Source organism: Cervus elaphus, chromosome 5 (assembly GCF_910594005.1).
Source record: "Cervus elaphus chromosome 5, mCerEla1.1, whole genome shotgun sequence".
NCBI lineage: Eukaryota > Metazoa > Chordata > Mammalia > Artiodactyla > Cervidae > Cervus > Cervus elaphus.
Genome location: NC_057819.1, coordinates 124162137 through 124190029, shown reverse-complemented (window position 1 = coordinate 124190029; position 27893 = coordinate 124162137). Strand labels below are relative to the sequence as shown.

Here is a 27893-nt window from a genome sequence, read left to right as displayed (position 1 = left end):
TGTTTGAACAGGCGCTGGAACTCCCCGTGAGGCCCATGGTGAACATATCTGGAGCCTGTGTCGGGGTTTCCAGGATCTCACCCTGTGCCAGCCCCAGAGTGTCACAGGGCAGTTCCCCCACAATATCCAGGACAAAGGTCCTGCAGCCAGCCCCCAGGAGCAACCCAGAGGACAGTAAGGTGAGACCCTAGAACCATACCTTGGCTAAGGCCACATGTTTCCTGGGGTACAGTTAACAGTCCAACAATGTCAGGTGAGGACAGAGACCGAAAAACACTCCTTGGTTCATAACTGGGACAAACCCAGAAGTCCTGCTGCTCCCTTTGTACTTTCAGAACTGAAGTTGTAAACTAGACCACCTTCCGTTAGTGCAACATCATCTAGGGCCCCAGTTGTATTTTCTTCATGAGGCATTAGGTTACCTTCAATCAGGCCACCCGTGTCTAGGGTATCTAGACAGCTGTTGCATCATCAGTCCATCCAGGCCCCTAGAATTCCAAGCTGGCAGCTGATTTCTGGGGCTCTGTGCTGGGAGACAAGTGCAAGGCTCTCCCTAAGTCACCCTCCCATCTCCGGCCCTGGCAGGAAGGCTCTGCAGCGGCTAGGTACCACAGAGGACCAGTTCCTGGAGGCTGCCAGGCAGGAAGAGGCTGAGCTGGATAAAGTGCCCTGTCTATATAGCAGCCTGGCCCCTGAAAGCTGGAGTGACCTGGATGCCCTGCTTGGCTGTGTCCGCCTGGCTGTTATGGATGAACAGAAGAAGGTCGTGTGGACAGAGTAGAGGCCTTGCTGATGGCCCCTGTGTCATGAACAAATTTAGAAAATGAACTTTGATATATTTTACTAAAATAAAAAGCTTTTACAGAATGCTCAGGCCTGTGACTCCCCTCCCATATTCCCCAGGATGGAGATGATGGGGGTGGGCAGGGCAACAGGAGTACATCCACTTGAGAGAACGCCCCTTTTCTGGGCTCTCCCAGGCAGAGCTTCTGCTCCCAGGTGGGCGGAGGCAGGGTAGGTCTGGAGTGCTGTCTATGCTACAGACTCGTGTTCATCCAGGATTCACCCAGTGAGTGGGGCAGTTTCACGCCTTCCGCAGTGGCATCTTCATCCTGGTACCCTCTCAAAAAGAAGGGCAAGCTCTGTCCATACAGACCCCAGGATGACACCCATCACTCAAGGAGCCTGCCAAGAATCAGCAGTCTCACGGAAACCCAGCCCAGGGGTTGGGAGCCTGACTGTCAGCAAAGTGAAGGGAGAAGAAAGCCCAAAGGTCCTTCAGAGGCTCCCTATCCAGACCAGGATTGACAGATGCTGTCCCCACACTGAGTGTGGTCTGCACCCACCCGCCACCCTCGTGGCACATGGAAACCCATCTCTTCTCAGGTGAGGGGCACAAGAACGTCTGTGGTTTCCAAAGAACCAGAGCGTCTGAAGACCCATGTCCCAACCACATTTTTCCCTGCAAGTCCCCGGACCATCCTCATGTTGTCACAGGTTGGGGATCCTGCAGCATCTTGGGTACCCCCCAGGAATTCATGTGCCAGGACGCGGCTCAGACTCCGGACAGCGGGCCCCCTACTATAGGGGCAGGAAGAGCCTCACAGCTCGTTGTGGAGTGGCCGGCACTGGGGAGCCAGCTTCTCCTCCAGCACCCCATCCGGAGCACACACCCAGGGGTCATGCGTCTCCCACTGCCACTTGACCAGCTGGGTCTGAAGCAGTTCCAGAACCTGGGCATAGCGGGGGTCGGCAGCCAGGTTGTGGGTCTCGTGGGGGTCCTGGCTCCTGTCATAGAGCTCCCAGCGCTCCCGGTAGTAGTAGTGATGCAGGTCCTTATACCAGCCTGTGGGCTGGCCAGCTGTGGTGCGATTCAGGAGGTCCTGGAAGGTCGGCGAGACATAGAAGTCCTGGTCGATGGGGAAGGGCATCTTGAAGTGGAGGTTGTGCACAAGGTGGAAGTTCTGGTGGAGCACGGAGCGCATGGGGTAGGACATGGTGACCTCGTGGTAGCTCTGGCTGCCGAAGACTGTGGTCCAGAGGGGTTCCGCCTCCAGTACTGGGAGGAGGGACCGCCCAGTGAGCTGGACGGTCTTTGTGCCAAAGATGGCATAGCTAGGGTAGGGGATAGAGAACCAATCCAAGATGGTGGGCGTGAGATCTGGAAAGGAGATGGCATCTCAGCAGGGCGGGCCCTCCAGGGCACTAGGTCCAGCCCCCTGGAAAGGGTGAATCCAAGCCACTCTGGAAGCTGGTGGGCTGCCTCGCACATCAAATCACCAACAGGGAGAAGCTGCTATGAGTCAACCCATTGCTGCTGCGTCACCCTCCGGGCTATGATGCCTCCAATATAACAGGAGGCCCCAATTCGGTGATACCCAGAATTCTAAAATCCTTGAGGAAGGCCCCTAGGGACCTATTCCTGCTCTGTGTTGCAGCTATAACACTCCCTGACCTTGGAGCCAAAGGGAGACGTGAGCCCTGAGCCATGGGGACCCAAGCATGCTACTGCCCTGACCCCTCAAAGAGGGTTCAAGGTGCATCAGAATCACCTGGGAACTTGTCAAAAATGCAAATTTTTGGACACCATCCCAGATCTACTGAATCAGACTCTATGCAGTGGGATATTTGGATCCTAGCAAGTGCTCCAGGTGACTGATGCTCCCCAATGGTCCAGTGGAAAAATGATAGGCGTGAAGGCAGTGAGACCAAAACTAGAATCCAAGTTTGGTGCTTACAAGCTGTGTGACCTTGGACTTCTTACTTTACGTCTCGGAGCCTCATTTTTGCAACTGTAGAATGGGGGTGATCACCCCTTTCTCACTGGAGTGGAGTGGCAACCACATAAGGTAATGGGTAAGGAGCAACATCTAGACGTTGTGGTCCCACTAAACATTCACTTCCTCCCTCACCCCCCACTGCCACCCGATCCCTGCTGTATGGGATGTAGAGTCTTACCTAAGAGGCTCACGTAGGCCTCACTGACCTGGCCCCAGCGTTTTGGGTGCTCTGGGGATGATACCAGCATGGGCTCTGCAGTGCCTGGCCAGTACAGGTTGGTCCTGCCGCTGGGGAAGGGGATCCCATTGTCGGATGTGAAGATGACCAGGGTGTCATTCAGGACGCCTGCTCCACGCAGCTCCTGGAGCACAAGTCCAATCCCTGCAGGGTGTGGAGGGGACAGCAGAGCTCAGACACAGGCAGACGTGCAGTCTTGGGAATGTGTGTGCACTCCTGCATTTCTTCATCAGACCCTGCACCATCGATTCCTTCAGTCACCCCTGCCTTCCTTCCCACTGCAAGGCTCCCGCCCAGCAGATCCCAAGTCAAGGATCTCAAGATGACATAATCCTAAAGTACCTAAGCAGTCTTTAAATCAAGTGATGAGTGTCTTTATATAAAGAGGAGGAACAAAGACTAAAGAGAAGACATGGGAAGAAGACATATGATAACAGAGGCAGAGATCAGAGTGAAGCAGCCACAAGCCAAGGAACATGTGGGGCCACAGGAAGCTGGAAGAGGCAAGGACTCTCCCTCAGAGGCCCCTAAGAGAACACAACCCCGCAACATTGTGACTTCTGGCTTCTGGTCCAAGATGGGGGCCTGAGACATGCCCTATGCCATCGCCTGGGCTCCCTGAACCCACCTTGGTCCATCCGGCCAATGGTGGTGTACTGAGCAGCCAGGTCAGCTCGGGCGGCTGGGGTGTCAGGGACGAAGTAAGGCACCTAGGATGGGGCAGGCGGGTGGAAAGTCAAGGTTAGAACAGATGGGTTGGGGAGGAGACAGAGTGGTCAGTCCTTAAATTGGCATGGGAGATACAGTTGCCAGCCCTCCTCCCAGGGCCCGAAATCATCTTCCTTCCTGAATGGACTAATCCAGAAGATCCATGCTTCTGGGAACATCATCCATGTCTTTTCCCTTCTCTCTGCCATCCCATTGATGGGGACCTGGCTCCAATGAGTCAGAGTCTCTTCTTACACACCTGGGGCCAGGGCTGCAAACCCACCAGAAGGGCACAGGTCCCCCGATTTACAAAGTGGAAGAAGAAGGGTAGTTCTTGGAAACGTGGAGAGGGGCCCTCCTACCTCCACATCCTTCGGGTTGTAGGTCTGGGGGGTCCAGTCTGGAATCCGCCCCATGCCACTCTCCCCATTGCCAAACTTCTCACAGAATGCCCCATACTGTGGCTGGGAGTGCCCGCAGCGGTGGGGGTCATGGAAGGCGACATAGAGGAAGAAAGGCCTGCAGGTGGAGGAATGGGCTTGAGCGCTAAGATCAAGGTCAGATGGCTGACCCATCACCCTACTTCTACCCTGGGGAGCCTCATCCTTCAGGAAGGAACACTCCCCAGCTTTGCCTACTCCCCTACAACTGATGACCTCTCTGTGATCCGTGCCACCTCAGGTTCCCCACGTCTCCTCTTCCTCTGACCAGATCAATTTGAGTATAGGGAATTTTCTCCCCCACCCACACCCTAGCTATCTGAGGACTCCAAGAATCCCAACCAAAGACTCTGGGAACCGCATCCATTATTAACTGCCCAGAGGTCTGGCTAAGTGAGGGAGGTGGGGGGAGGGACTCTCTGCGCACCTGTCACCCCGCGTCTGCAGGAATTTCCGGACCAGCAGTTTAATTCTAGTGATGTTCCGCCCAACCTGGAGGACAGAGCCATTCTCCTCCGTGAACGCAAAATCAAATGGATACACCATCTCCGGCCCCACGTGCTTCTTCCCAATGATGCCTGGAGCCAGGGAGACAGGCCTGTTCAGAGGCCCTTTGGTTTCCCATTCCCTTCTGCCCGCTTCTCTGCTCCCCAGACCCTGTATCTTGCTACGGCCTCCAGGAGGGCAGCAGAGCCCTTGTTCTCATGTGCCCATAGCCCAGTCAGGATCTCTGGGGCAGGATGGGAAGTTGCTCTCTTGCCCCTGGGGCCACACGAAGCCCCTCACCTGTGTGAATGCCAGCTCGGCCCAGCAGCAGCGGCAGGCTCTGCACCCGGTCAAAGGAGTTGAAGTGGTGGACATCCTGGTGCAGGCCATACATTCCGTTCTGATGCTGAGAGCAGAGATGCTGTGATGCAGGATGCCACCTGGTCCTACCACCCCTGCCCTTCTTCCCCCGCTGCAACGCTCCCCCTCTTCCAGGCTCACCAACCTGGCCCTTCACAGATCCCTGATTTAGCATCCTCGGAGAGGTTTTCTCCGTCTCTCACTCCCTGCCCAACAGGCCCACAGGTCCTTCCCATGGGACTTTGGCAGGAAATACAACAGACTGGGAGGATGTACACCAAAATTAGGGAGTAGCCTTTATTTTCTTCTTTTTGCATATCTATACTTTTCAATTTTTCTATCAAGACCACACACTATTGAGTGAAAGCCATCCCAGCAAGCCGTTTTATGGCATGAAAGAAATTGTCATACATGTTACAAACTCAAACTAGAGAGATACAAGAAGGTAAACCCCTGTCCTTATTCCTGCAGCCCACTGTCCAGAGGTGAGCATGGCCTACAGCTGCCTGATTAACCTTTCAGGAAGCTTCTGTGTTCAGTTAACAGTCTCCTCTTTATGTAGGCATTCTCCTCACTGGCTCAGGCTCTCAGAAAGAAACGCACAGACCACAGCTGTGTTCCCATAAAATAAGGTTGTGAGGTAACACATCAAGAGTAAGTGCCCATGTACACCTGGTTCACAGGAGCATTATTCCAAAAGTCAAAGGTGGAATCAACCCAAGTGTCCATTAACAGATGAATCGATAAACAAAATATGCTCTGTCACACAATGGAACATTACTCAGCCTTGAAAAGTAGTGAGTTACTGACACGTGCCACTACTCAGGTGAAGCTTGGGGACATTATGCTGAGTGAAACCAGCCAGTCACAAAAAGGCAAAAACTGTGTGATTCCACTTACGTGAGGTACTGAGAGTAACCAAATTCACAGAGACAGAAAGTTGACAGGTGGTTGAGGCTGGTGGTGCAGCAGGAAGGAATTACTGTTTAATGGGGACAGAGTTTCAGTTTGAGGTGATAAAAATGTCCTGGATGGTGGTGATGGTTACACAACAATGTAAATGTACTTAATGCCGCTGAGCTGTATCCTTAAAACAGTTAAAACAGTACATTTTTAAACTGTATTTATATATATCGGCTCAATAAAAATAGAGTAAGTGCCTTAAATGGCAGCGTTTACTGCCACACAAGCTCCTGGGACAATATCACGACAAGAATGAACATGGGCTGAGCAAATAACTGCCAGGCATCTTACTATGAGCTTTCCACACAAGGCGTTAACTTGGCCAATCCTATAGTAATCCCAGGAGTGAGCTATAATCGTGACCCCATCTTACAGGTGAGGAGACTGAGGCTCACAGAGGTAAGTGACTGCTCACAGTCACAGGGTGCTGGAGCAGGGCTGCACGTGGACTATTTGGCTGGGGGTGACGGAGGGAAGGTGGACAGTGCCCAGGGAGACAAGGGAAGTGTTTTCAGCAGCAGAGGCCTTGGGGCACTCCCTCCTCCAGCCCCCCTGCCGCCCTCACCTGGGGCAGGCCAGTGAGGAGGCTGGCGCGGCTGGGAGAGCAGCTGCTGACGGAGGTGAAGGCATTGCGGAAGATAAGACTCCGGCGGGCCAAGGCGTCCAGGTGCGGGGTAGAGATGGCGCTGTTGTTGTAGGCGCCACTCTCAAAGCCTCCGTCGTCCGCTTAGGAAGATGGAAAACAAAGGACAAAGTGGGCTGGGCTCAGAAGGAGCAGCACATGGAAATGAGAAAGACCTGGGTCCTGCGGCAGTGGCCTGGGCCAGTGATGGCTAGGCAGTTATGATACCTGGGCAGGTGTGATACCTAGCAGGTGTGATTCCCAGCTGGGCATGATATTCAGCAGGCCTGTTACTTGAGTGAGAATGCCAACAGACTTGTTTGAAAAGTGGGTGAACATGTTAGGAGGCAGAGCGAAAACTCAGGTAGGCCTGAGCTCCAGGCAGGTATGCCCATGCAGTCCTGGGCTCTGAAGACATGCATGAGGATATGGATCCACGTGCAGGTTCTCTGCCCATGCCCCTCAAAGTGGGGGAGCTGAAGGGAGTCCCTCAGTGCAGGGCTGTTTATGTTACAATTAGCTGAAGGGCCTGCCCAAGACCACAATGTTAATCAGAAAGCAAGACCCTGGCAGACAGCCAGACCTCAAAAGAGGAAAGAATCCGGTTGTCTTGTGAGAGCTGGGCCCTGGTTACCCAAACAGGAAGTCTCGTGAACAGCGGGGTGCTAGAGGAACTTCGGGTTTCAGGGTGGTGGAGGCCAGTGGAGAAGGTGGGTGGGGGGCTGCTCTCTTCAGCCAGGAGGAGGAGAACTGAGCTACAGCGCTCTGGGGTCTAAAAAAGGAAGGGCAAACAGGGGTTATCACTGCTGGGAAGAAGACGAGAGCCCGAGGGCACCCTGACTGGTCTTTGGGGCCTTGGGCACCAACCCCCACTTCTGGCATCCGCTCCGCAATCTCTGGAAAACCGCCCAGCCTCCCCTGGTGGGGGGCGGAGACCGCAGGGCTAGCCCGGGCTGCTCCGGGGTACAGGGTCAGAACCCGGGGCAGGAGAGGAGTGTGAACGCTGGTCCCGACCCCTCCAGACCCTCCAGTGGGCAGGGCTGCCTCTGCCTGCCTCTCCAAGGAGCTGATCACAAAGAGTCTGGGGCCAGCAAAGAAAGGAGACGGGGAATGAATGGAAATGGGGGCTGCAGGGCACTGAGAGTTAGCACTGGCCGCTTCTGGGAGAGCCAACCGGCGGCGGTAGAGGGCAGTGCCCGGTGTGCCAGCGGGTCAACACTTACCGAGGATCAGCAGCACGTTCCGGGAGCGCGCCCGGTGCACACAACAGAGACCCACGGAAATCAGCAGCACCCCGCAGACCTGCCCAGAGCTTCGCATGGTGGCGGCTCCGGCCTGGCCTCCGTCCCGCGGTCACGTGAGCACCAGAGCCGCCCCGCCCCGCCCTCGGTCATGTGTACACCAGGCCCGCCCAGGACCCGCCCCCGCTCCCGCTCCCGCTCCCCCTCCCTCTCCAGTTTCTGCAGACTAGCTGCGGAAACGACGGGAGACCCGGAGCTGCGGAGACGACGGGAGACCCGGAGCTGTGGCGTCCGGTGAGTGCGCGGCGGACGGCGGCGGGGCCTGGGACCGGGACCGGGTGAGCAAGCCGCCCGGGTACTGGCCGGGATCGCTGGTGGGCGGCTGACTCGGGGGGCGACATGGGGTCCGAGAGTGCGGGCGCCTCCCGCGGGGACCCCGCTCCCACCTACTTCATCCCCACCCAGGTCCCCTACACACTCCGTCTTGCTGGGGCTAGCAGGCCACAGACGGTCAGCCAGCGTGGGATCCCCACGACTTAGACCCCAGCGTCCGGGGCAAGAGGCTTTGGGGGTGGGGGGCAGGTTCTGTCTGGAACATCCTCACTAGGGCCGGGAGTAGGGGGTGGGCTGAGACGGGCTTTGCGCGCCAAGGGCGCCAGAGAATGCGCGACCCGAATTAGTGGGGGAGCCGCTGACGTTCGTTCAGAATAGACTAGAATACCTAGGGCTCCTCTAAAGATGAAACGCCACAGGTGGGGGTTGGGGTGAGGTGCAGCCTTGGGATAGAGCCCCCCCACCACAGCGCCGCAGTCTGCCGTAGTGGGTGGAGCCTGCTGTGGTGCGCACTTGGAAAATCTCAGGAAGCTCGCATGCCCAGTCACCCCTCCCACTCCTCGCCGGACAGCTGTGGCTGTCCCCGTGGACCTGCTTTTCTCTGCACTGCTCCCCGTTAAATTTTCAGGGAGAGCGGGGAATAAAAAAGGAAATAAATTTTCCTGGGAAACGAAACGTTGAGTCTCGTTACCATTTAGGCTTCTCATTGAGAAATCATTTTTCTTTTTTTTTTCTGGGCCAGAGTTGATGGCGGAAGAGAAGGCACCTAGGGTCTGGGCAGGTGGGGTTCAGCGAGAGCAGTCGGTGAGGAGGGGGCACTGCATCTTCCATTGGGGGCTTCTCTACATAAGCTGTTGGTTTCCTGTCTCAGATCAGCAAGGTGGGGGCAGATTTAACCCGTCTGGCTCCACCCCTCTACGTGGGAGAGACCAATGGCGCATCTCTTGAGGTCTCTGGGCAACCCCCTCCTCCCTTATTGCTGGGTTTTCTGAAGCCCAGACTCTGACTGCTGGTCTGTGTCCTACCCCCTCTCCAGACATGTCGCCTCCTATGTCTCCTATGAAGCCACCCAAGGGCTTTGCCCCTATGTCCTGCTGCTGGTCCACTGAGACCATGCAGAAGTGGCTGCCTTTCCTGGGCTGGCTGCCTGACTACACCTGGTATGCCCTGAAGATGGACTTCATCGCTGGGATCTCAGTCGGGCTCACAGTCATTCCCCAGGCGCTGGCCTATGCCGAGGTGGCTGGACTCCCTCCCCAGGTGAGATGTCTGCCCCTGCTGCTCCCCACCTCCTTTCCCCTCAGCCTGACCCCACTCCAGGCCTTAGTGCTCATCCAGGAGCAGAGTAGAAAGGCATAGTATCCCCTCCAGACAAGGGGGCACCCTGGGCTCCAGTCCCACAAAGCCTTATTTTGTAACCTAGAGCATGTGATGGCCTTTGGGCAGACACGTGCCCCTATAACCCTTCTTGTCACAGTTGTTACACACAGGCACCAAGTTAGCTCTGGATGGCCTGATGGGGCCAACGAGATGACTCACCTTGGCTTTAAGAACCCTTTCTCAGGCTCATGGACTCAGACATAAGAACACTAGGCCCCAGGTGGGTGTGGGTAGAAAAGAGGCCCCTAATCACTGTAGGTCCACAACCTTGGGTAACAGAGGGTAAGCAGTTTGCCCCGCCTGTATATACTGCTGTGCCCAGAATACACAGCAGACAACACGGATTCCTCTGCTCAGTCAGCTACGCCAGGGACCCCGGGGTTGTGCCATGTGCCTTGTGGGTATTCATTGCTCTCTCTGCCCAACAGTACGGCCTCTACTCTGCCTTCATGGGGTGCTTCGTATATTTCTTTCTGGGTACCTCCCGAGATGTGACACTGGGCCCCACGGCCATCATGTCCCTCCTGGTCTCCTTCTACACCTTCCACGAGCCTGCGTACGCTGTGCTGCTGGCCTTTCTGTCGGGCTGCATCCAGTTAGGCATGGGGATACTGCGCTTAGGTAAGACTCTCAGGCCTTCCTGCCATGAGGGTGGGGGGCTACAGTTCTCCTGGCAATGCCATGCCTTCAGCAGTTCCTTCTTTGCATTTCAAGGGCTATCCCAGGTGGGTGTGTGTGTATATCTAAGGAAGGATGACTCAGCCCTTCCCTAATATGCTCAGCCAGGACACTTGGAGAAGTGCCCATGGGCTCAGTCCATAGTCTCTCCTGCTCTCCAAACCAGCCCAAACAGGGCATGCCCTCCACTAGTCTTTAGCCCCAGTCAAACCCTCACCTCTCCCAGCCCACATTGAGCCAGTAGGGCTGGGACCAGCGTGGTGTTCCCTCTTGGCTATCCAGGGCTCCTGCTGGACTTCATCTCCTGTCCCGTCATTAAAGGTTTCACCTCGGCTGCTGCCATCATCATCGGCTTCGGGCAGATCAAGGTAGGCACACTAGTTGGCCCTGGGGCACTACTGGCTAACAGGACTGAGGCCGTGTCCTGATATGTGTGGGCCTGTCATACTCTTGCTCTTTGAGGGTCCAGAGCCTGTGGTGCTGACCTGAGTCTCCATTAATAAAACCATCCTTTGGGGGAGATCTTGAGTGATGGCCAAGTTCTACCACAGGTAATTTGGGGAACCAATAATGACAGCCCCCACACTTGTCAGTGTTTTCATGGCTAAGTGCTTGGTTCACCTCACAGAGTTCTGCAGCCTCTAATACACACTCAGCCATCAGGTCTTCACAGATCACAAGCATACTGCCAAAATTTTGACAAGCAAATTGCTCCCCCAAGCTAGTTTAGCTAGGTGATTTCATTTTTATGTCTCCCCACCCCCAACTTCTCATTCAGTGTTTTTCAAATATCGTGCTCCTTTATGTTTCCATTTAAACATCTGTGGCAAGTATTGGAATCAGTAATCATCCATCATCTGAGGATATCATTTGTTCTCCTTCCACTGGGTTCTGAGTGCCTAGAGGGCAGGGACTGTTTTGCTTCCAACGTGGCTGTCCCGAGCTGTGCTGTGCAGAATGAAACTGAGCTGAATCGTAGAGATTCAGGGTCACAGACACATGCACACACCAGGCTCTCCATGGTGTGAGTCCCACTGTCAGGCTCCGCTTCATTCTGGCCGGTGACAGTCTTCAAGGATGGAGGCCAAGTAAGAAAGTGAGAACACAAAGCCCCAGAGGGGTACATGTGAGAGAGACTAAGGTAGCTGACCCGTTTGGGTGTGGGACTGACTGCACCCTGCATTTAGTTCTCACAAGTCCTCTGGGAGGTAAGCTTGTCATTATCTCCATTTACAGGGGAGGAAACAGCCTAGAACAATGTGGGTAAATTCAAAGGATAGATTATGTACACACATATGTCAGGGTAAGCTTGGCAAATGTTGTTTCGTGGGATGCTGTGTCCTTTATTCTGGAAACATTATCCTTCATTTTTAGTGTCAAAAATGCTCTTTTTTTCATAACACAGTGAGAGGGTAGCTGCTTTACGCATCCTATTCGACAATCCTAGGCCCTGTCTTCAAAACCTTGACTAGGTCATGACAGCCCTCTGAGAACCTTTAGGCTGGGGTGGGGTGGGGTTCCTCTTCACCTGCCCAAACAGGAGTCCCCTGCCCAGGACGGAAACCCCCGTGTGTGTCCCACCTCCTCGGTGGCCTTCGCCTTCAATGGCTGTGTGCACAGCGGGTTGTGGGGTCCTTGGAGCCTGACCACCCTGGGAGTCTGGCCTCGACTGCCCCTTCTGATCCCAGCCAGATAAAGAAGTAAAGCACAGAGTGGCGCCCCTTCTCCCTGACGAGGGCTGCAGATTTGGCGCCCCGTCCCGGCCCCACCTGCGCAGTTCTGCCTGCCTGCGCAGATTTTTCCCTCCGGTAGGGGGCGGTGCCCGGAGGGCGGGCCTCCGAGTGACGGACGCGGTCTCGGGCCAATGGCGGCGGGGCCTATGCTGTGGGGGGCGGGCCGCTAGGTGATGGACGAGGCCGCCGGCCACAGGCTGCCGGGTCTGCGCGGGCGGGTTTGGGGCCGCAGGACTCTGGACCCAGGACCATTAATCAGGGCACTTGTTGAACAAGTTTCCTTGGCTGGAGGTCGCCCATACTGATTTTCCTCAGACAGGAAAATAATTTGCAAAGGCCTGAAACAACGTGAACATTGTGAAATGCCCTCCGCGTCCCTTCTCCCTTGGGGAGGGATGGCTTCCATCTGCCCGTGGGAGGCTTTGGGAATGGACTTAGATCAGCCCGGTAGAGCCAGCAAGTGTTTTCCCTCAGGAAGGGCGCTTGGGGGTGGGGGACTCCAGGTTTAGAATGATATTAAGACGCTGCAAGGGAGAGGCCTCAGGGTTCATGTTGCAGAAGGTTGTCTAACCACAATCTCTGTTTGAACAGAACCTGCTGGGACTGCAACACATCCCCAGGCAGTTTTTCCTGCAAGTGTATTACACTTTCCACAACATCGGAGAGACCAGGTACTGGTCGGCTGAGTTTCTGCCCCCTGCGTTAGTAAGCTCTTCCTTGTAGACCCCTCTCACAGTCCCCTCCCCATTTCCACTCCCAGTTGGCATTTATTCCAGTCCTCTGGGGCCCTGCTGCTTAAACAGGGGTCCCATGAGCAGTACCATTGGCATCACCTGGCAGCTGGTAAGATATACACACTCTGGCCGGCACAGACCTGAATTGGTCAGGTTGACAAGAGCCCCAGGGGATTGGCCAGCATATTGATTGAAGCTTGAAAAGCTCTGCTCCAGTCAGTCTGGTGCGCTGGTCAGCATGACCCCATGCAGGGCTTTCTCAGTTGTTTGAAGTAAGAAGAGACCACGAAAGGGAAGGGCAGGCAGCCTCTCACTCAAAGAATTTATAGTTCAGCAAAGAGGAGAACGTAGGGCAGGGGGAGGCTGAGGCCGGCAGATACGCAGGTTCCCAAGGGATGGGCGACAGGTAGAGGCAGTTCACTTAGCAAGTGCCTCCCTCAGGTGGAACTGCGTCTCCCAGAGGGCCAGTGGGTTAAAGGGACAAATAGGAGATGATCCTGGCCACAGGTCAGGACCCCTCTCTCACTGGAGGGGCAAGAGGAAGAAATGACCAGGAGGAAGCTGTAGGGGGAGCTACCTGGAGGGAGTCGGGGAGAAACTCTGTGACCATCGTCTTCTTCCCTTTTGATCTGTTGCTGAGGTTTCCAGGCCCATAAGATGTACCTGGTGGGGGTCACAGGGGGCAGTGGAGATGGAGATGGACTGGTCAGAAGTGAGTCTTCTGGAACCAACGAGTCATTTGTAGCCCAGAGAGCTACAAACTGAAACTAGGAGTGATAGTGCAGTTACCCCTGTGATCTGGCCCTCAACCCCTAGGGCCTGCGTACCTACTAAGGTTTGTTTTTCTCTTTCCTACTAAGTTTTGAATAAAGATTTGAAGTGGAATAGGGACACAAATTTCTTAGAAAAAAGCAAAAAGAGCATTCGAGAGAGAAAACTTTGCAGCAGCCAAAGGCCAGAAGGCCGGTGCTGTCGGTGGGGTTGGGCGGTGACTGGTGTCCATCTGCAGGGTGGGCGATGCAGTGCTGGGGCTGGTCTGCATGGTGCTGCTGCTGGTGCTGAAGCTGATGCGGGACCACGTGCCTCCTGTCCATCCCGAGATGCCCACTGGAGTGCGGCTCAGCCACGGGCTGGTTTGGACTGCCACCACAGGTGAGGGAGCCTTCCGGCTGAGGGAGCACTTCCACAGTTGTCTTCTCTAACCTGGGCTCATGTTGTGGTCACCCCAGGAACCGGAATCCCACCCCTCGAGATTCTCACATCACTCACTAGGTGGTTCTGATAGGTAGTCAGCCTGGAAACTGGTTTAGCAGCAGCAGTTCTCCGCCAGGAATGACTGTACACCATGCCCCTGCCCCTCAACTGTGGGACTTTTGCCAATGTCCAGAGACGTTTGTGGTTAGCCCTGTGGGGCAAAGCTGTTTCTGGCATGTGATGGGTGGAGACCAGGGACATCAATAAACATCCTGCAGTGTACAGTTGCCCATGGCAAAGAGTGATCTGACCCAAAACAGCAGTGCGAAGGCTGAGAAACCCTGGCAGGTCTCTGGGGAAGAAAACTAGTTCCACTGAGACAAACTGGTCCTGTTTTAATTGTGCAGCTGCAGAGGGTATGGGCATTGCTGATAGGTTACTTGTTAAAGAATCCACCTACAATGCAGGAGACCCTGGCTTGATTCCTGGGTTAGAAAGATCCACTGGAGAAAGCATAGGCTACCCACTGCAGTATTCTTGGGCTTCACTTGTGGCTCAGCTGGAAAGAATCTGCAATGTGGGAGACCTGGGTTCGATCCCTGGGTTGGGAAGATCCCCTGGAGAAGGAAAGGCTACCCACTCCAATATTCTGGCCTGGGGAATTCCATGGACTGTATAGTCCATGGGGTTACAAAGAGTTAGACACGACTGAGCGATTTTCACTTTTCACTTTCAGAGGGTAAAGATTTTGCTTTGGGCCTGGAATCAGTCAGAGGATCTGTAAAGAAAGGCTGAGATGAAAGGCTGCCAGATGAGGAGAGTTCACGAGACCATTGGCTGGTTGAAGGGCCGTCTCTGGGTGGGGCGGTGAGGGATGGGAGTGGGGTGTCAATAGAAATCTCTCCACTGAGCTGCCACTAGGTGACACCAAGATAGCATGGCAAGTATAGCAAAGCACGGAAGTGCTGATATCTAGTGGCCCTTCCCAGAGCTGAAGGGAACAGAAATTACCCCACTTGGACCTACCCCTTGACAGCTGTGAAATCCAGCCACATGTGAGAAGAAGGGGTGGCTAGATTCTTAGCCTTTGAGTCACTTTCAGATTCTCCAGCTGGTTCTCAGTCCCTAGAATCACTCACCAGACCCTCTTCTGCAGCCTGAAGGCCATGGGTTAATGTTGAGCACTCCAGATGGTGGGGAGGGTGGAAGAGCACTGGATTTATAGTGAAAAGTCCTGGGGACTTATCTGGTGATTCAATGGAAACTGCAGGGTGCACAAGTTTGATTCCTGATCCAGCAACTATGATCTTGCATGCTGCAAGGTGTGGCCAAAAAATAAAAACAACTCTCTGAGCTTCAAAGATACTCTTTTCTGTATTCCTCCAGCCATCTATAGGTAACTTAAAAAAAAAAAAATCTGTTTAAGAAAAAAGCAAAACTCCTGGCTTCAAGTCCTAGCTTAGCCACATGGCACTTGCATGAGTTGTTTTCAAAATTTTATGCACTTTAGTATAGTCATCTGTAAGATAATGAAAACAGGCTCTGTTGTCTAGAAGTTTGACACTGAAAGTGTGGACTCAGACCAGCAGCTTGGAAACTTGTTGGAAATGCAGACTCTCAGGAAGCACTTCACAAACATCACTTCTTTTGATTCTCATCACAGCCTTGAGGATAGGATATTATTTCCCCTGTTTTGCCAGTGAGGGAAGTAAGGCTCTGAAAGATAAAACAGACAAACCAAATAAGACTTCTCAAGGGCATGTAGGAAGGATGAGGCAGAGTGAGGACTTGCTCCCAGGTCACTTGCCCTTTTTCCTTGTCAACTGATGTAGAAGTGTATTGATTTTATTTATCTCACAGAACTCTATTCTCTCAACATTGATCTCTCCATTGCTTTCTTCTAGTTCATTGATTCTTCTCTGCTATTTATTATTTCCTTGCATTGGCTGATCTTAAATTTACCTTTCCTTTTCAAAATCTTAAGGCAGAAGCTGAGGTCTTTGAGTCCATCCTTCTTCTCTGATACAGTGTTCAGGATAATAAGTTTCTCTGTTCAGCACTGGTTTAGCTGCAGCCCACAATTTTGATAGGTTATAGTTTCACTTTCATTTAGTTCTAAATGCTAATTTCCATTTTGACATCTCCTTTGAATTGTGGATTATTTAGGAGTGGATTATTTCATTTCTCCTTTGAACCAGGAGCCTTTTAGGAGTTAGTTTCCAAATATTTGGTGATTTTCTAATTAATATTTTGCTACTGATTTCTAATGTAACTCCATTATTGTCAGAGAACAAACTTTGTATGTACATACATATGTAGGATTATAATTTTCTCTGGAGATGACCCTCCTTATCCTGCTAATGTCCTTCATTCTCCCCGTCTATCCTAGCTCGCAACGCCCTGGTGGTCTCCTTTGCTGCCTTGGTCGCATACTCCTTCCAGGTGACCGGATACCAACCTTTTGTTCTAACTGGGAAGACACCCGAGGGACTCCCCGATGCCCACATCCCTCCCTTCTCAGTGACCACTGCCAACGGGACCGTCTCCTTCACCGAGATGGTACAGGTGGGTAGAGACGGAACCCGGCCAGTTTGGCCGAGGCTGCAGCCCCCGACCCTGGTTCTGTCTCCTGATGCGTCAGCTTAGAGACCAGCAGCTCTGACCTCAGCTCGGACTGCTGCGTCCTCAGGAAGGTGCGTCTCTGGTATGGAGACAGGTGTGAATGCATTCCTGATTAGGCACAGCCTCAAGGGACACCATGGGTATTTTTTCCGCCCTGAGCCCAGGGGCGTTTCCGCCATCACAGATGCTGGCAGAGCAGGAATTTGTCCTGTTCTGCTCTGTGTCGTGCTCCTTGCAGTGTGAGCTCACAGCCCTGCCGCTAAAGTTACGTTTGCTTCCGTCAGACGTGGACAAGCCAGTGCTTGCCTTATCGGGTCACTGCCTGGTCAGACCTCTTCTGTCCTTCCCTGGAGGGTCACTCACCACCCCTCTCTCCTCTCCCAGGGAATGGGGGCCGGGCTGGTCGTGGTACCCCTGATGGGTCTCCTGGAGAGCATTGCAGTGGCCAAATCCTTTGGTAAGATGCTCACCACCCACGCCCTCCCTGGCACCTCAACCCGGAGCTCAGCCTGCCTTGCTTGCCTGCTCTCCTGCTTGCTTTTATCTGCTCTGATTTTTAAAACTTCGAATTTTTATCCAAGTAACATATGTTTATGTTTTTTGAAAAAAAAATAGTGAAAATGGATTGTCAAATGAAAAATCTCTTCCAGTAACTGGAAATATTTGACAGTCCACTCTCTGTGGACATAAAAGGTCCTGCATTGAGCCTTTGCCAGTTGAACTTTTCTGTGTGTGGTATACACCCTCACGCTGCCAACTAATTTCAAGCTGAATGTGGAGTCTGAACATTAAGGTCTTGTGATGAGATATGAAATAGCCACTATCCATTGTACGCATACAGCTAAGTAATTTCATTGGTCATAATGAAAGGTAATAAAGCACGTTAGGAATGGACATATTTTAAGTATTATTTTTGTTTTTAATGTAATTGATTTAATTGAAATTTTTCATGTAATTGGTAATAATGGCTGTATTTGACAACCTGTTAGCAAAATTCGTAAAAATTTAACAAGGTACCCTTTCCAGGTGTCTGAACACAGCTGGTCTGTCCCCTCCACACCCGCTCAGAGGCTGGAAAATGTTTATCTACTTATGTGTTAGCTGCTCAATACTGATTCCCTCTGCCTGAGCTGGGGCTGCCAAACCCTTCACGTGTCCCCGTGTCTGTCTTAGGTCCTTGGGCTTGTGCTCTGTATTGTCCATGAGGATGACGTGCTTTTTCTGTTCTCTAGCAGGGTTAAGTCTTTGGGTCTAATTTGACTCTAAAGGTTAAAATTCAGATACATGACATGTATGTTGTTATGACTACCTAAACTGTGTTTACTGCTCAGCCCAGGTTGTGCCAGGATTCTGTTTCTTTCTTTCCCTGAAGTCCCAGCATCTGCATCCTTAGACCATTCCAAGGAGACTCTAAAGCATTCTAAAGGGTTTTCCTTTGCAAATGCCAACAATCGCTCAAGACCACACTACATTTCAGTTTGTAACCTGTTCAGTTCACATCTTTCTTGTTTAGTTTTTATTTTTCTGATCCTTTTTTTTTTTTTTAATTTGGAGGAGCATATCTTGGAATCTGCATGTGACAACTTTTACTCATCTTGTTTATTACTTAGAAAACTGTTTCCTTTTCAAGTCCGCTGATTTTCTGTACTCATTTGCAAAGCTTGTCGCACTCTTAAATCAAGGCTTAGTAAGCCACGGCCGGCTGCCCGTCACCTAAGAATGGCTTTTGCATTTTAAATGTTCGAAAAAAAATCTAAAGAGTATTAGGATTTGGGGACACATGAAAAGTATATGAAATTCCTATTTCAGTTCACAAATAAGGTTTTACTGGAAGATGGTTTCTTGCTCAGTTGTTTCATGGTGTGTGGCTACTTTGTGTTACAGTGAGGAGCTGAGCAGTGTGACAGAGAGTGTGATCCTCAAAACCTAAAGCGTTAAAAAAAAGAAAAAACCTAAAGTATTGAAGGCTTCCCTGGTGGTCCAGTGGTTAAGAATCTGCCTTGCAATACAGGGGACATGAGTTTGATCCCTGGTTGGAGGACTAAGATCCCACATGCCACAGGGAAACGAAACCCACACTGTGCAACTAGAGATTGCGTGCGCTGCAACAGAAGATCCCATGTACCACAACTCAGACCTGATGTCGCCAAATAAGTAAATGTTAAAACAGGACTGAAGTATTGACGGTCTGGCACTTTACAGAAAGTTTGCCAACTGCTGTCTTCAGATTCATGCTCCTCCATGGGTTCTCCCTAAATCTTCCTGCTCATCTCTCTAGGCCTCATCTGAGACTCTCTAGTCATCGTGACCTGTAACCAGAGAGCTTTTAGTTTAAAACATCCTTCCCTTATTATAAAAGCAATATTTGTCACACAAAATATTGGCAGTTCAGAAATGGATGAAGAAAAGATGAATCACTTATAAACTCCCTTACTACCCCGATTAACTGCTGGTAACATTTCACTCTATGTCTTTCTACTCTTTTTTGTTTTTTTTTTGTAAACACACAGAGACACATACACCTTTGCATATATGTATATATTTTATCTGTGTTTATATCTTATATTTATGAAACATAGTGCTGTAGGGAGAAACTGGTATCCTGTTTTATCATTTCACAAACATTTTTCCTATGATATATATCTAGTAACAATGTTTTGTCCATTCTCTTTAGCTTCTCAAAATAATTACCGAATTAACTCCAACCAGGAGCTGCTGGCCATTGGTAAGACTCCAGCAGCGGGCGGCTCTCGGGGGCTGGGTGGTGGTGGAGCTGACACGCAGGGTGCACAGCTTGCCCGAGTGGGGCCCTTGCACCCATCTCAGGTGATTCAGTTTAATTGCTATGAGTAGGCTACCGACATCTGGTGTCCAATCTGACTGAGGCTCGTTGAGCACCTGCTGTGTACCTGACTCTGAGGGCCGTGGCCTGTTCTGTGTCGAGAAACACCTGGAATGTTCCTCCTGGGCTGGGGGTAGGGGCTTTCCAGGATGAGGATCAGATGGCTGAGGAATGTGGCCAGATACAATCTCAGGTGAGCCTGCTGATCCTGCAGGATCTTGGCTGCCTTTGCTCCACCCTGTGGATGAGTTAGGACTCAAGTTGGCCCCAGCCTTCCTGACTGTGGAGGGCTGTATCTTGAGTGTCATCTGCGCTATCTTGAGAACAGGCCTTGAACCTATGACTGGCTGTGGGTTTTGCGGAACCAAGGAGGCTGTGGTCATCTTTGTGGAGGCCACTGGCTGAGGAGGCTGCTGACAAGCCAGGGTGATGAATGTGGGCTGATTAACTCCATTCTGAGTTCCCAGCCAGGCTCCAGGCATGGGTATGTCCAGTAGAGATTAATCAAAGGCTTCACTTTGGCCAGTCATCTCACGAAAGGAGTGTGGCTTTGAAGGAACTCAGACCATGAGGGACCCCAGCAGGACTGGGCACTTTGGGCCTGTGCACACTTGCCCTGTTCAGCCACCGCCCGCCTACCCCCCACTTCTGAGCAGTGGGATTCCTTGTTCTTAAACACAGGAAAAGGCATATCTAACTCACACGGGCAAGGCCGGGGGCAGAATTGCTTCATAGCTGGACTCAACCTCAGCACACTGGGCAGACGGTGGTTTGCCTTGTCCATCCTAGAGGAAGGGACAGCCCGATACAGGCTGCCCCCACCTCCTGTCTTCTGTTTCTTTCTGGTTTCTGTGTCCTGCCTTCATATCTCCTTTTCCTCTCTGTTTCATGATCCTTCTCCTGCATGAACCCTTTCCTTCTGTTTTCTCCCTAGGCTTAACCAACATCCTGGGCTCCCTCTTCTCCTCCTACCCGGTCACAGGCAGCTTTGGACGGTGAGTGACCACATGCTCCCTCTCTGTGTCTCCAGGGATGTCCCAGCCTCAGACAGAAGGTCTTCTGACTTGAAGAACCAGCTCCCCTGCGGAATCCTTCCCATGTCCTGAGGCCGTTTTCATGGTTCTCCCTATCTGTCTTCTCTCCCTCGGTCAGCTCTGACAGAGTTCACAGGGAGGCAGGATGGGGGCACTCCATCTGCTTCCCTCACCTCTTTGGCTGGTTTTCTTTACAATAGTACACAGTGTTGTGGGCTTCCCAGGTGATAGCTAGGGGTAAAGAACCTGCCTGCCAATGCAGGAGACATAAGAAACATGGGTTCAGTCCCTAGACTGGGAAGATTCCCTGAAGGAGGGCATGGCAGCCCACTCCGGTATTCCTTGCCTGGAGAATCCCATGGACAGAGAAGCCTAGTGGGCTACAGTCCATGGGGTCATTAAGAGTCAGCACGACTGAAGTGACTGAGCATGCACACACAGTTTTGCAGTTTAACATTAAAAAGATGCCCATGCATGGAAATGTTCCTAGCGTCTTGTTGCTTGAGTTAATTCCTGAAAGATAGTGGGGGCAGGAAAGACTGCAGCTCTGCCTGAGGAGGGACAGACTGTCAGGTGGGGTCACCATACAAACCCCCGAAGAGCAGAAGGGCAGGGTGAGAGGGTGGCCCGTGGCTGGAAAGAGAAGAGGAGGCATCAGTGCCCAGCCCTCAGGCCAAGTCCTGGAACCCAACCCAATACTGTCTGAGCGCTTAAACCTTCCTGACACCCCAAACCCTTGTGTCAAGGAGGCGCAGGGCACATGGCCCGACCTCCAACATCTCAGCATCCCTATCTGTAAGGTAGAATCATGACAGGGCCTGTCTCAGCAAATTATTTAGAGAGTTTAAAGAAAATCACGTAGAACAATGCTGGTGACTTCGTAGGTGCTATACTAGCATTCATGAAGTAAAACCTCTAACCAATTTTCAGGTTAACTTTTTATATGCTCTTGTTGGCATAACTGGGTTGCGAACCTGTTAAGGTCATATTTTATGTCCCCTGATATCTAGCACAAATACAGTGTTGAACATTTGGATTTACAACCAGGCTTCTCTCATACATGCCTATCTGTTATTTTGGGTTGAGAAGGCCCAGGAGTCCCCCCTTGGTGAGAGGACCCAGTGTGCCAATGTCTAAGTTTCTCCACTAGGTGGCGACGTTGCTGAGGGCTCCCATTTCCCCCACTGCCCACCTCCCGCCACGGGAGCCCCCATTCCTGGACACCAGCCATAGCTGTGTGGACCTCCCCTGCTCTCCCTGTCTGACTGACAGCCACTAATGGGTTTCTCTCACCTTCCAGGACGGCCGTGAATGCCCAGTCGGGAGTGTGCACCCCAGCAGGGGGCCTGATGACGGGTGAGCACCCCTCGAACACACACAGCATGTTCTCCTGTGTCCATGGCAGTGAGATGGGAGGAAAGAAGAGGAAGGAGCCTGGGGTGCGGGTGCTGTTGGCTCTGGCGCCCAGCTCTGTGCCCCCAGAGGGCTCCTTGCTGGGTGGGAGTCGGGCGGCAGGGCCACGAGGTCACGGTGCCCCCACACCCCCACAGGAGCCCTGGTGTTGCTGTCGCTGGACTACCTGACCTCGCTTTTCTACTACATCCCCAAGTCTGCCCTGGCTGCCGTCATTATCATGGCTGTGGTCCCCCTGTTTGACACCAAGATCGTCAGGACGCTCTGGCGAGTGAAGAGTATGTGTCTCCTGTCTGTCGGCCCTGAGGTTTATCAATGATCCTGCCCCTGCTGTCAGCCGCTTCCCACACCAGCCCAGTTGGGGTGAGGTGGTGGCTTTGGGATGACCAGCAGTGCCCACGTCACAGCCTCCCTTCTCCACCGTCATTTCAGCTCCAGGTCCCCTGAACCTGCAGTTCATTTACTATAACAAGTTTTTACTCTATTTTGTTTCTCAAAGGAGTTGAGGGATTTACGTGACTTCTGCATCCCTTTATCCTTGGTCCCCTGAGAAGTGCCCACTGTGGCTTCATTCCTGGGGCCGGGGGCCAGGTCGTCCAGACAGGGAGGGACTTCTTGCCTTTGACATCCTTGAGCTGGCATGGCCTGTCAGCATCATCAGTCCCCAAGTCCTTGGCGGGGGGGCGTCCCTTGGGGGCTGCTTGGGGTCCAAGACACCTTTACTCATTACATGAAAGCCATACATGAGGCGTCCTCATTGGAGGGCTCAGGTAGCTAGGAGCTGGGCTCGCCGACGAGGGTCCTCCTCTCAGCTGGACCCCCTCTCCCAGGGCTGGACCTGTTGCCCCTCTGCGTGACGTTCCTGCTCTGCTTCTGGGAAGTCCAGTACGGCATCCTGGCAGGCACCCTGGTGTCCGTGCTGATTCTCCTGCACTCCGTGGCCAGACCCAAAATACAGGTAGCCCATCTGCCTCCCTGAGGGGGACCCACCTGCCTCAGGGGGCCCAGGGGGGTGAAGTATGCCGTGGGGTGGACCCCTTGATCCCACCATCTTACACTTTGGCTCTCGGTGTGACTGTGGCCCGAGGCACTGCCGAGTGACCTTTCACCTGGTGGATGGTGTGACCCTCCTGCATTAACTGCATTAACCTCCTGCAGTGCATGGGGCCGTGGTGGGGCCATGGGTCGGGCTCCTGCCAGCTCTGCACTCCCCATCCACCAGAAGCCTGGCAGAGCTGCCCTGTGGAACCAGCCTCCAGGGCTCACTGGCTTCTCCTGCTGTCCCCAGGTGTCAGAGGGTCCGATGCTAGTCTTGCAGCCAGCGAGCGGCCTGCACTTCCCTGCGATCGAGACCCTCCGAGAGGCGTTACTGAGCCGGGCTTTGGAAAGTACGTGGCCACATGGGCTGCGGTCACCCCCAGCTCCCCACCACCTTCTCTGCACCCAGCCTGGCTCCTGCTGGACCCCAGATCCTGCCCTCGACTGTCAGGAAGGAGCTCGCCTGCCCTTGGGTCCAGGGAGTCTCAGGCATTTCAGAATTTTGTCCAGTGAAACCCCCACCCCCGCTATCTGCATGCAGTAAGGGTGGCAGGTCCCCAGCATGTGTCCCCTAAGGGCACACTGCTTCTGGGAGTTGGTATTTAGGGGAGAAAGGGGCTTGTTTGTCTGCCCTGTGAAGGAAACAGCTAATGGCTTGGGTCCTTGTCCTTTCCCTTTCCCATTCACACTGGGGAGGTGCTCTTGATGGCCTTACATGGCCCCAGGCCCCTGGCCAGGGCCTCCTGTGGTGGCCTGCACCCGGTGTGACCTCTCCTTTCCCCCCAGCATCCCCGCCGCGCTCCGTGGCCCTGGACTGCACCCACATCTGCAGCATTGACTACACGGTGGTACTGGGGCTTGGGGAGCTTCTGGAGGACTTCCACAAGCGGGGCGCCACCCTTGCCCTCATCGGCCTGCAGGTGGGTGTTGGCATCCACTCTGGAAGTAGCCTGGTGAGGTCTGTGTTGTCACCTTTCCCACGTCAAGATGAGGCTACCGAGGCCCAGAGAAGCTGAGTGATTTGTCTAGTGACACATAGCGAGGAAGGCAGCCAGCCTCCTGTCTTGTGGCCTTGGGCTGCAGAGCTCTGCTTGCATCCGTTATGACCTGTTTTTGCAGAGCACTTGTCTCCTTGTCCTCCAGAGAGTATTCACTTAGGGCGTGTTCCTCTCACGGAGCTGTGAGGCAGCGTGTTCCCACCTGGAATCACCGCTTGTCTGTCCCACAGGTCCCTGTTCTCCGTGTCCTGCTGTCCGCTGACCTGAAGGGAGTCCTATACTTCTGCACCCTGGAAGAAGCAGGTGAGTGCGGCCAGTCATCATAGAGCTGCAGCAGCCCAACTGCCCACGCCCTGGGGGGCCAGGACCACAGGACTGAAACCCTGGGAGACAGGAGGGTCAGGGCTTGAGTCTGAGAGTGGGGAGCACTCCAACGAGAGTGAGATAATGGGCAGGTTGTCAGGGGACCTTTCTGCTCTGAGATTTTATCTTTTAGCATTGTATGTGAGGCACAGTTCACATGAAATGCACAGAAGCTAAGTATGAGTTTGAGTCCTGACAGATGAATGCAGTGGATGTCCAGTTAGGGTGGAGATCATCTCCATCATTCCAGAAATTTCCCTCATTCCCCTGACTGCCACTGGGAGTAAGTGCTGCTCTGATTTCTTCTACCATCAGTCAGCATAGCCTTTTCTAGAACTTCGTGTAGTGGGATCGAAGGATTCTGTGTCTGGCTTCCTTGGCTCAACCTGGTATCTGTGAGATACATCCATGTTGCTGCTAGAAGCAGCCAGAAGCTGATCCGCAGGAGCTGGATAAGCAGGTTGGGCCAAGCCACACCATGGAACCCGCCTGGCAATAAGGAGGGTTATCATGGCACTGAGAGTGGTGAGGATGATGATGGAGACTTAGGTGAAACCAGCCCAGGGCTTGGGGCACCAGCCCAGGGACCTTAACTCTCTGCACTCAGGGTCCCCAAAAATGCCAGCCTTTAATCCCATTCCATGAACTGACCCATCCTCACTTTGCTTTTTTAGTGTTTAAAAACCTTGTGTTTTCTACAGAGAAATACCTGAAGCAAGAACCAGGGACCCAGCCCTACAACGGCAATGAAGACTCTGTTCCGGAACACAAGATTGCCCTGCTGAAGGCCTGAGTGGGCCACCGAGGGGCGCCCGACATCAGAGGGTCTCCCGGAAGGTTCTTGTCACTGTGATGCCGGATGCCGCCTTGCAGATGGATCTGAGAAACCTGAGCAGGTGACCCGGAGGAGGGGGAGGGCAATGGTGTGGAGTCCACAGGTGGGACTCACCCCTTCCTCTGAGGTGACTGAAAAGGTACCTCCCTGCTCTTCCCTGTATGCAAACTCTTTTTTTTAGAGTGGTTAAGAGAGAGCCTTCTAGAATGGCAGACCAGGTGAGAAAGGAAAGGGCAGGGATTTCAGCCTGGTCTAGGAGAGGAGCCCTCTTCTCGCCCCAGCGCCTTCCTGGATTTCGGGGAAATGGGGAGGGCGGGCATCTCTCAGGTGGGTTCCCTTCTTGATGGCGGCGGCTGTGCTGTTGTTGAGAGGAAAACCAAGGTTTGCCAAAAGACTTAAAGTGTCTATGAAAAGTAACTTTGTTGTGTTTTCTAAATTTAAAAAAGTGATAGCTTTGGTGTTTTTGTAAAAACCATACATGCTTAGTGTAAAAACTACCGAAAATCCTCCCCTCCCCCATCCACTTTGGCGATAGCTCCCGACCTCCTCCCTCCACCGTACACGTACATGTGTGTACGTTAGCATGTGGATGTGTGTTTACAGTCATGTAAATGGGATCATTTCATCCGTGGTGCTCTGTGACCCACATTTTCATGCGGTCATTGCTGTGAATTATTCGTTGTGATAATAAATAGAGAAGACATGATGATCAATGGCTCCATGGTATCTTATTCTATAGATGCATCATAATTTACCTAGCAAACCGTCTAGACAGACTTGCCTGTTTGGAATTTGACTTCCATCAATTTACCTTAGTGGTAAATCCCAGCTGAGGGAGGTTATGTCCCTGGACTCTGTTTGAGAAAGAACTCACTGTGAGATGGCCCTGGATGGGGTGCTCTAGAGCCACCAGTGTTCTGCCCAGGCCATCGTGGCCAGTATCTGAGCAGAGTGAGGGTCCAGGCCTGCTCATAGTACACAATCCTTTTCAGATTCCTTGTCTTCCATCTTCTGGTGTTTCTCCTTCTAGGCCCCTGACCAGCCAGCTAAATGGTTTACTCCCAGCCACACATCACCTTTCCTTACCTTAGGCACTTTCTCTTTTTCTACAAGGCCAACTGTCTTTTTTTTAAAAAAAAAAAACAAAAAACTTTTATTTTGTATTGGGGTATAGCTGATTAACAAACAATGTAATAGTTTCAGGTAAACAGCGAAGGGACTCAGCCATACATGTACATGTATCCATTCTCCCCCAACCTCTCCCGTCTAGGGGAAGGCCAGGGTGTCTTGAAGCTGCCCACTGGACCACATTTGCCCAAATCTGGGATGGAGGTGTGGTCCCTTTTGGGCCTGTGCCCACATACTGAGCCCACCCATTCTGGAACCCAGAGATCATCCAATTCACAGGGCTGAACAAATTGATATACTCGGGTGGGAACAATTTTATTGGAAACCCTCACCATCTATGACTCAGCAGCTCCAGTTCTCAGAAGCCACTCTAGTGAAACACAAGCCCATCTCCTGGGAAGCAGGCCAAGGATATTTATCACAACCTCATTAGCAATTTTGGAAAATGAAAGCAACCTAAGTATCCTGACCACAGAACATGAAGACTGTGGAAGGTCACATGGAAGTTAAAGGAATGAGGTGGTGTAGATACTAACAGATGTTTGAGTGAAAACAAGTTGCAGAGTGATACCAATCTTGAGATAACCATTTGTGTGCATACACTCTGTAAACGATTCTGTGATACATGTATGAGACTTTGTAAAGTCCTGGAAGGATAAAGATCAAACTCATGGCAGTGTTTCCTCCTTGAGTAGATAAGTAACTATATTTGTGTGGTTTAATTTTTCAAAGAACATTGCATTGACATATTGAAAATTATAGGGCTTCCCTGGTGGCTCAGACAGTAAAGAATCTGCCTGCAGTGTAGGAGACCCGGGTTCGATCCCTGGGTTGGGAAGATCCCCTGGAGTAGGAAATGACAACCCACTCCTGTATTCTTGCCAGGAGAATCCCCACAGACAGAGGATCCTGGTGGGCTATAGTCCATGGGGTCGCAGAGTCGGACACAACTGAACAACTAAGCACAGCACAGCACATTGAAAATTATAATAAAAATGAATTTTAAAAAAGATAGGTATGGAGAGAATTTGGTGTCAGAAGATGCGGGGCTGGGTTCCATCATCCCGGCTCATCAGCTAGATAAGCTCTCTGAGCCATGTGACTGTTCTGATGGCACAGTTGATTAAGCCCTTCCTCACTGTTGACAGGATTCCCTAGTGGCTCAAATGGTAAAGAGTCTGCCTGCAATGTGGGAGACCCAGGTTCGATCCCTGGGTTGGGAGGATCCCCTGGAGAATGAAATGACAACCCACTCCAGTATTCTTGCCTGGAAAGCCCATGGCCAGAGGAGCCTGGTGGGCTGCAGTCCATGGGGTTGCAGAGTCTACATGATTGAGCGACTTCACTTTGACTTTCACCATTGACTGGTGTGACATCACCAACACCACTGCAGTTTCCTGCCTCACCTGTAGTGAGTGTGGCCACATGACTAAGATCAAGTCAATAGTGTCTCTTGTGGGCTGAATTGTGCCCCCTGCCTCACAAAATTCACGTCATGTCCTAACCCCCAGTACCCAGGATGGGACCTTATTTGGAAGTGAGCTATACTGTGTGTTCACTCGTGTCCAACTCTTTGCAACCCCATCAACTGTAGCCCGCCAGTCTCCTCTTGTATGTGGAATTTTTCAGGCAAAAATACTGGAATGGGTTGCCATTTACTCCTCCAGGGGATCTTTCTGACCCAAGAACGGGAACTACATCTCTTGCATCTCTTGCATTGATGGGCACAT

General features: G+C 52.4%; 3 protein-coding genes across 12 annotated transcripts in view; 2 read left to right on the top strand and 1 right to left on the bottom strand.

Moving 5' to 3' along the window:
• The window catches only part of CARD14 (caspase recruitment domain family member 14), a 38379-nt gene extending 37512 nt beyond the window's left edge, over window positions 1-867 (top strand). For all 8 annotated transcript variants that reach the window (XM_043905282.1, XM_043905283.1, XM_043905288.1 and 5 more), the window contains one exon: window positions 586-867. In XM_043905282.1, coding sequence (XP_043761217.1) covers window positions 586-781 — 196 coding nt within the window. In that variant the 3' untranslated portion in view covers window positions 782-867. The remainder of the gene's footprint in view (window positions 1-585) is intronic.
• SGSH (N-sulfoglucosamine sulfohydrolase) lies at window positions 825-7978 on the bottom strand. Of its 3 annotated transcripts, none has more exons than XM_043905292.1 (8): window positions 7821-7978; window positions 6541-6701; window positions 4953-5058; window positions 4594-4744; window positions 4089-4245; window positions 3647-3728; window positions 2959-3162; window positions 825-2161 (listed from the first exon to the last, which is right to left on the bottom strand). In XM_043905292.1, the coding sequence occupies exons 1-8, from the start codon at window positions 7915-7917 to the stop codon at window positions 1602-1604; spliced, it is 1518 nt and encodes a 505-aa protein (XP_043761227.1). In that variant the 5' UTR covers window positions 7918-7978; the 3' UTR covers window positions 825-1601. The 3 variants fall into 3 exon arrangements, with proteins under 3 accessions (XP_043761227.1, XP_043761228.1, XP_043761229.1); XM_043905293.1 differs by lacking the exon at window positions 7821-7978 and adding an exon at window positions 5913-5994 and having other exon boundaries at window positions 6541-6678; XM_043905294.1 differs by lacking the exon at window positions 6541-6701 and having other exon boundaries at window positions 7821-7955.
• A 30-nt stretch (window positions 7979-8008) lies between these two features.
• SLC26A11 (solute carrier family 26 member 11) lies at window positions 8009-25744 on the top strand. Its single transcript, XM_043905291.1, has 17 exons — window positions 8009-8132; window positions 9208-9431; window positions 9980-10172; window positions 10512-10597; window positions 12554-12633; window positions 13706-13848; window positions 16280-16455; window positions 16897-16969; window positions 19187-19237; window positions 20289-20349; window positions 21689-21744; window positions 21939-22079; window positions 22632-22759; window positions 23090-23189; window positions 23626-23759; window positions 24068-24140; window positions 24902-25744. The coding sequence occupies exons 2-17, from the start codon at window positions 9210-9212 to the stop codon at window positions 24991-24993; spliced, it is 1809 nt and encodes a 602-aa protein (XP_043761226.1). The 5' UTR covers window positions 8009-8132; window positions 9208-9209; the 3' UTR covers window positions 24994-25744.
• Window positions 25745-27893: the final 2149 nt, after the last annotated feature.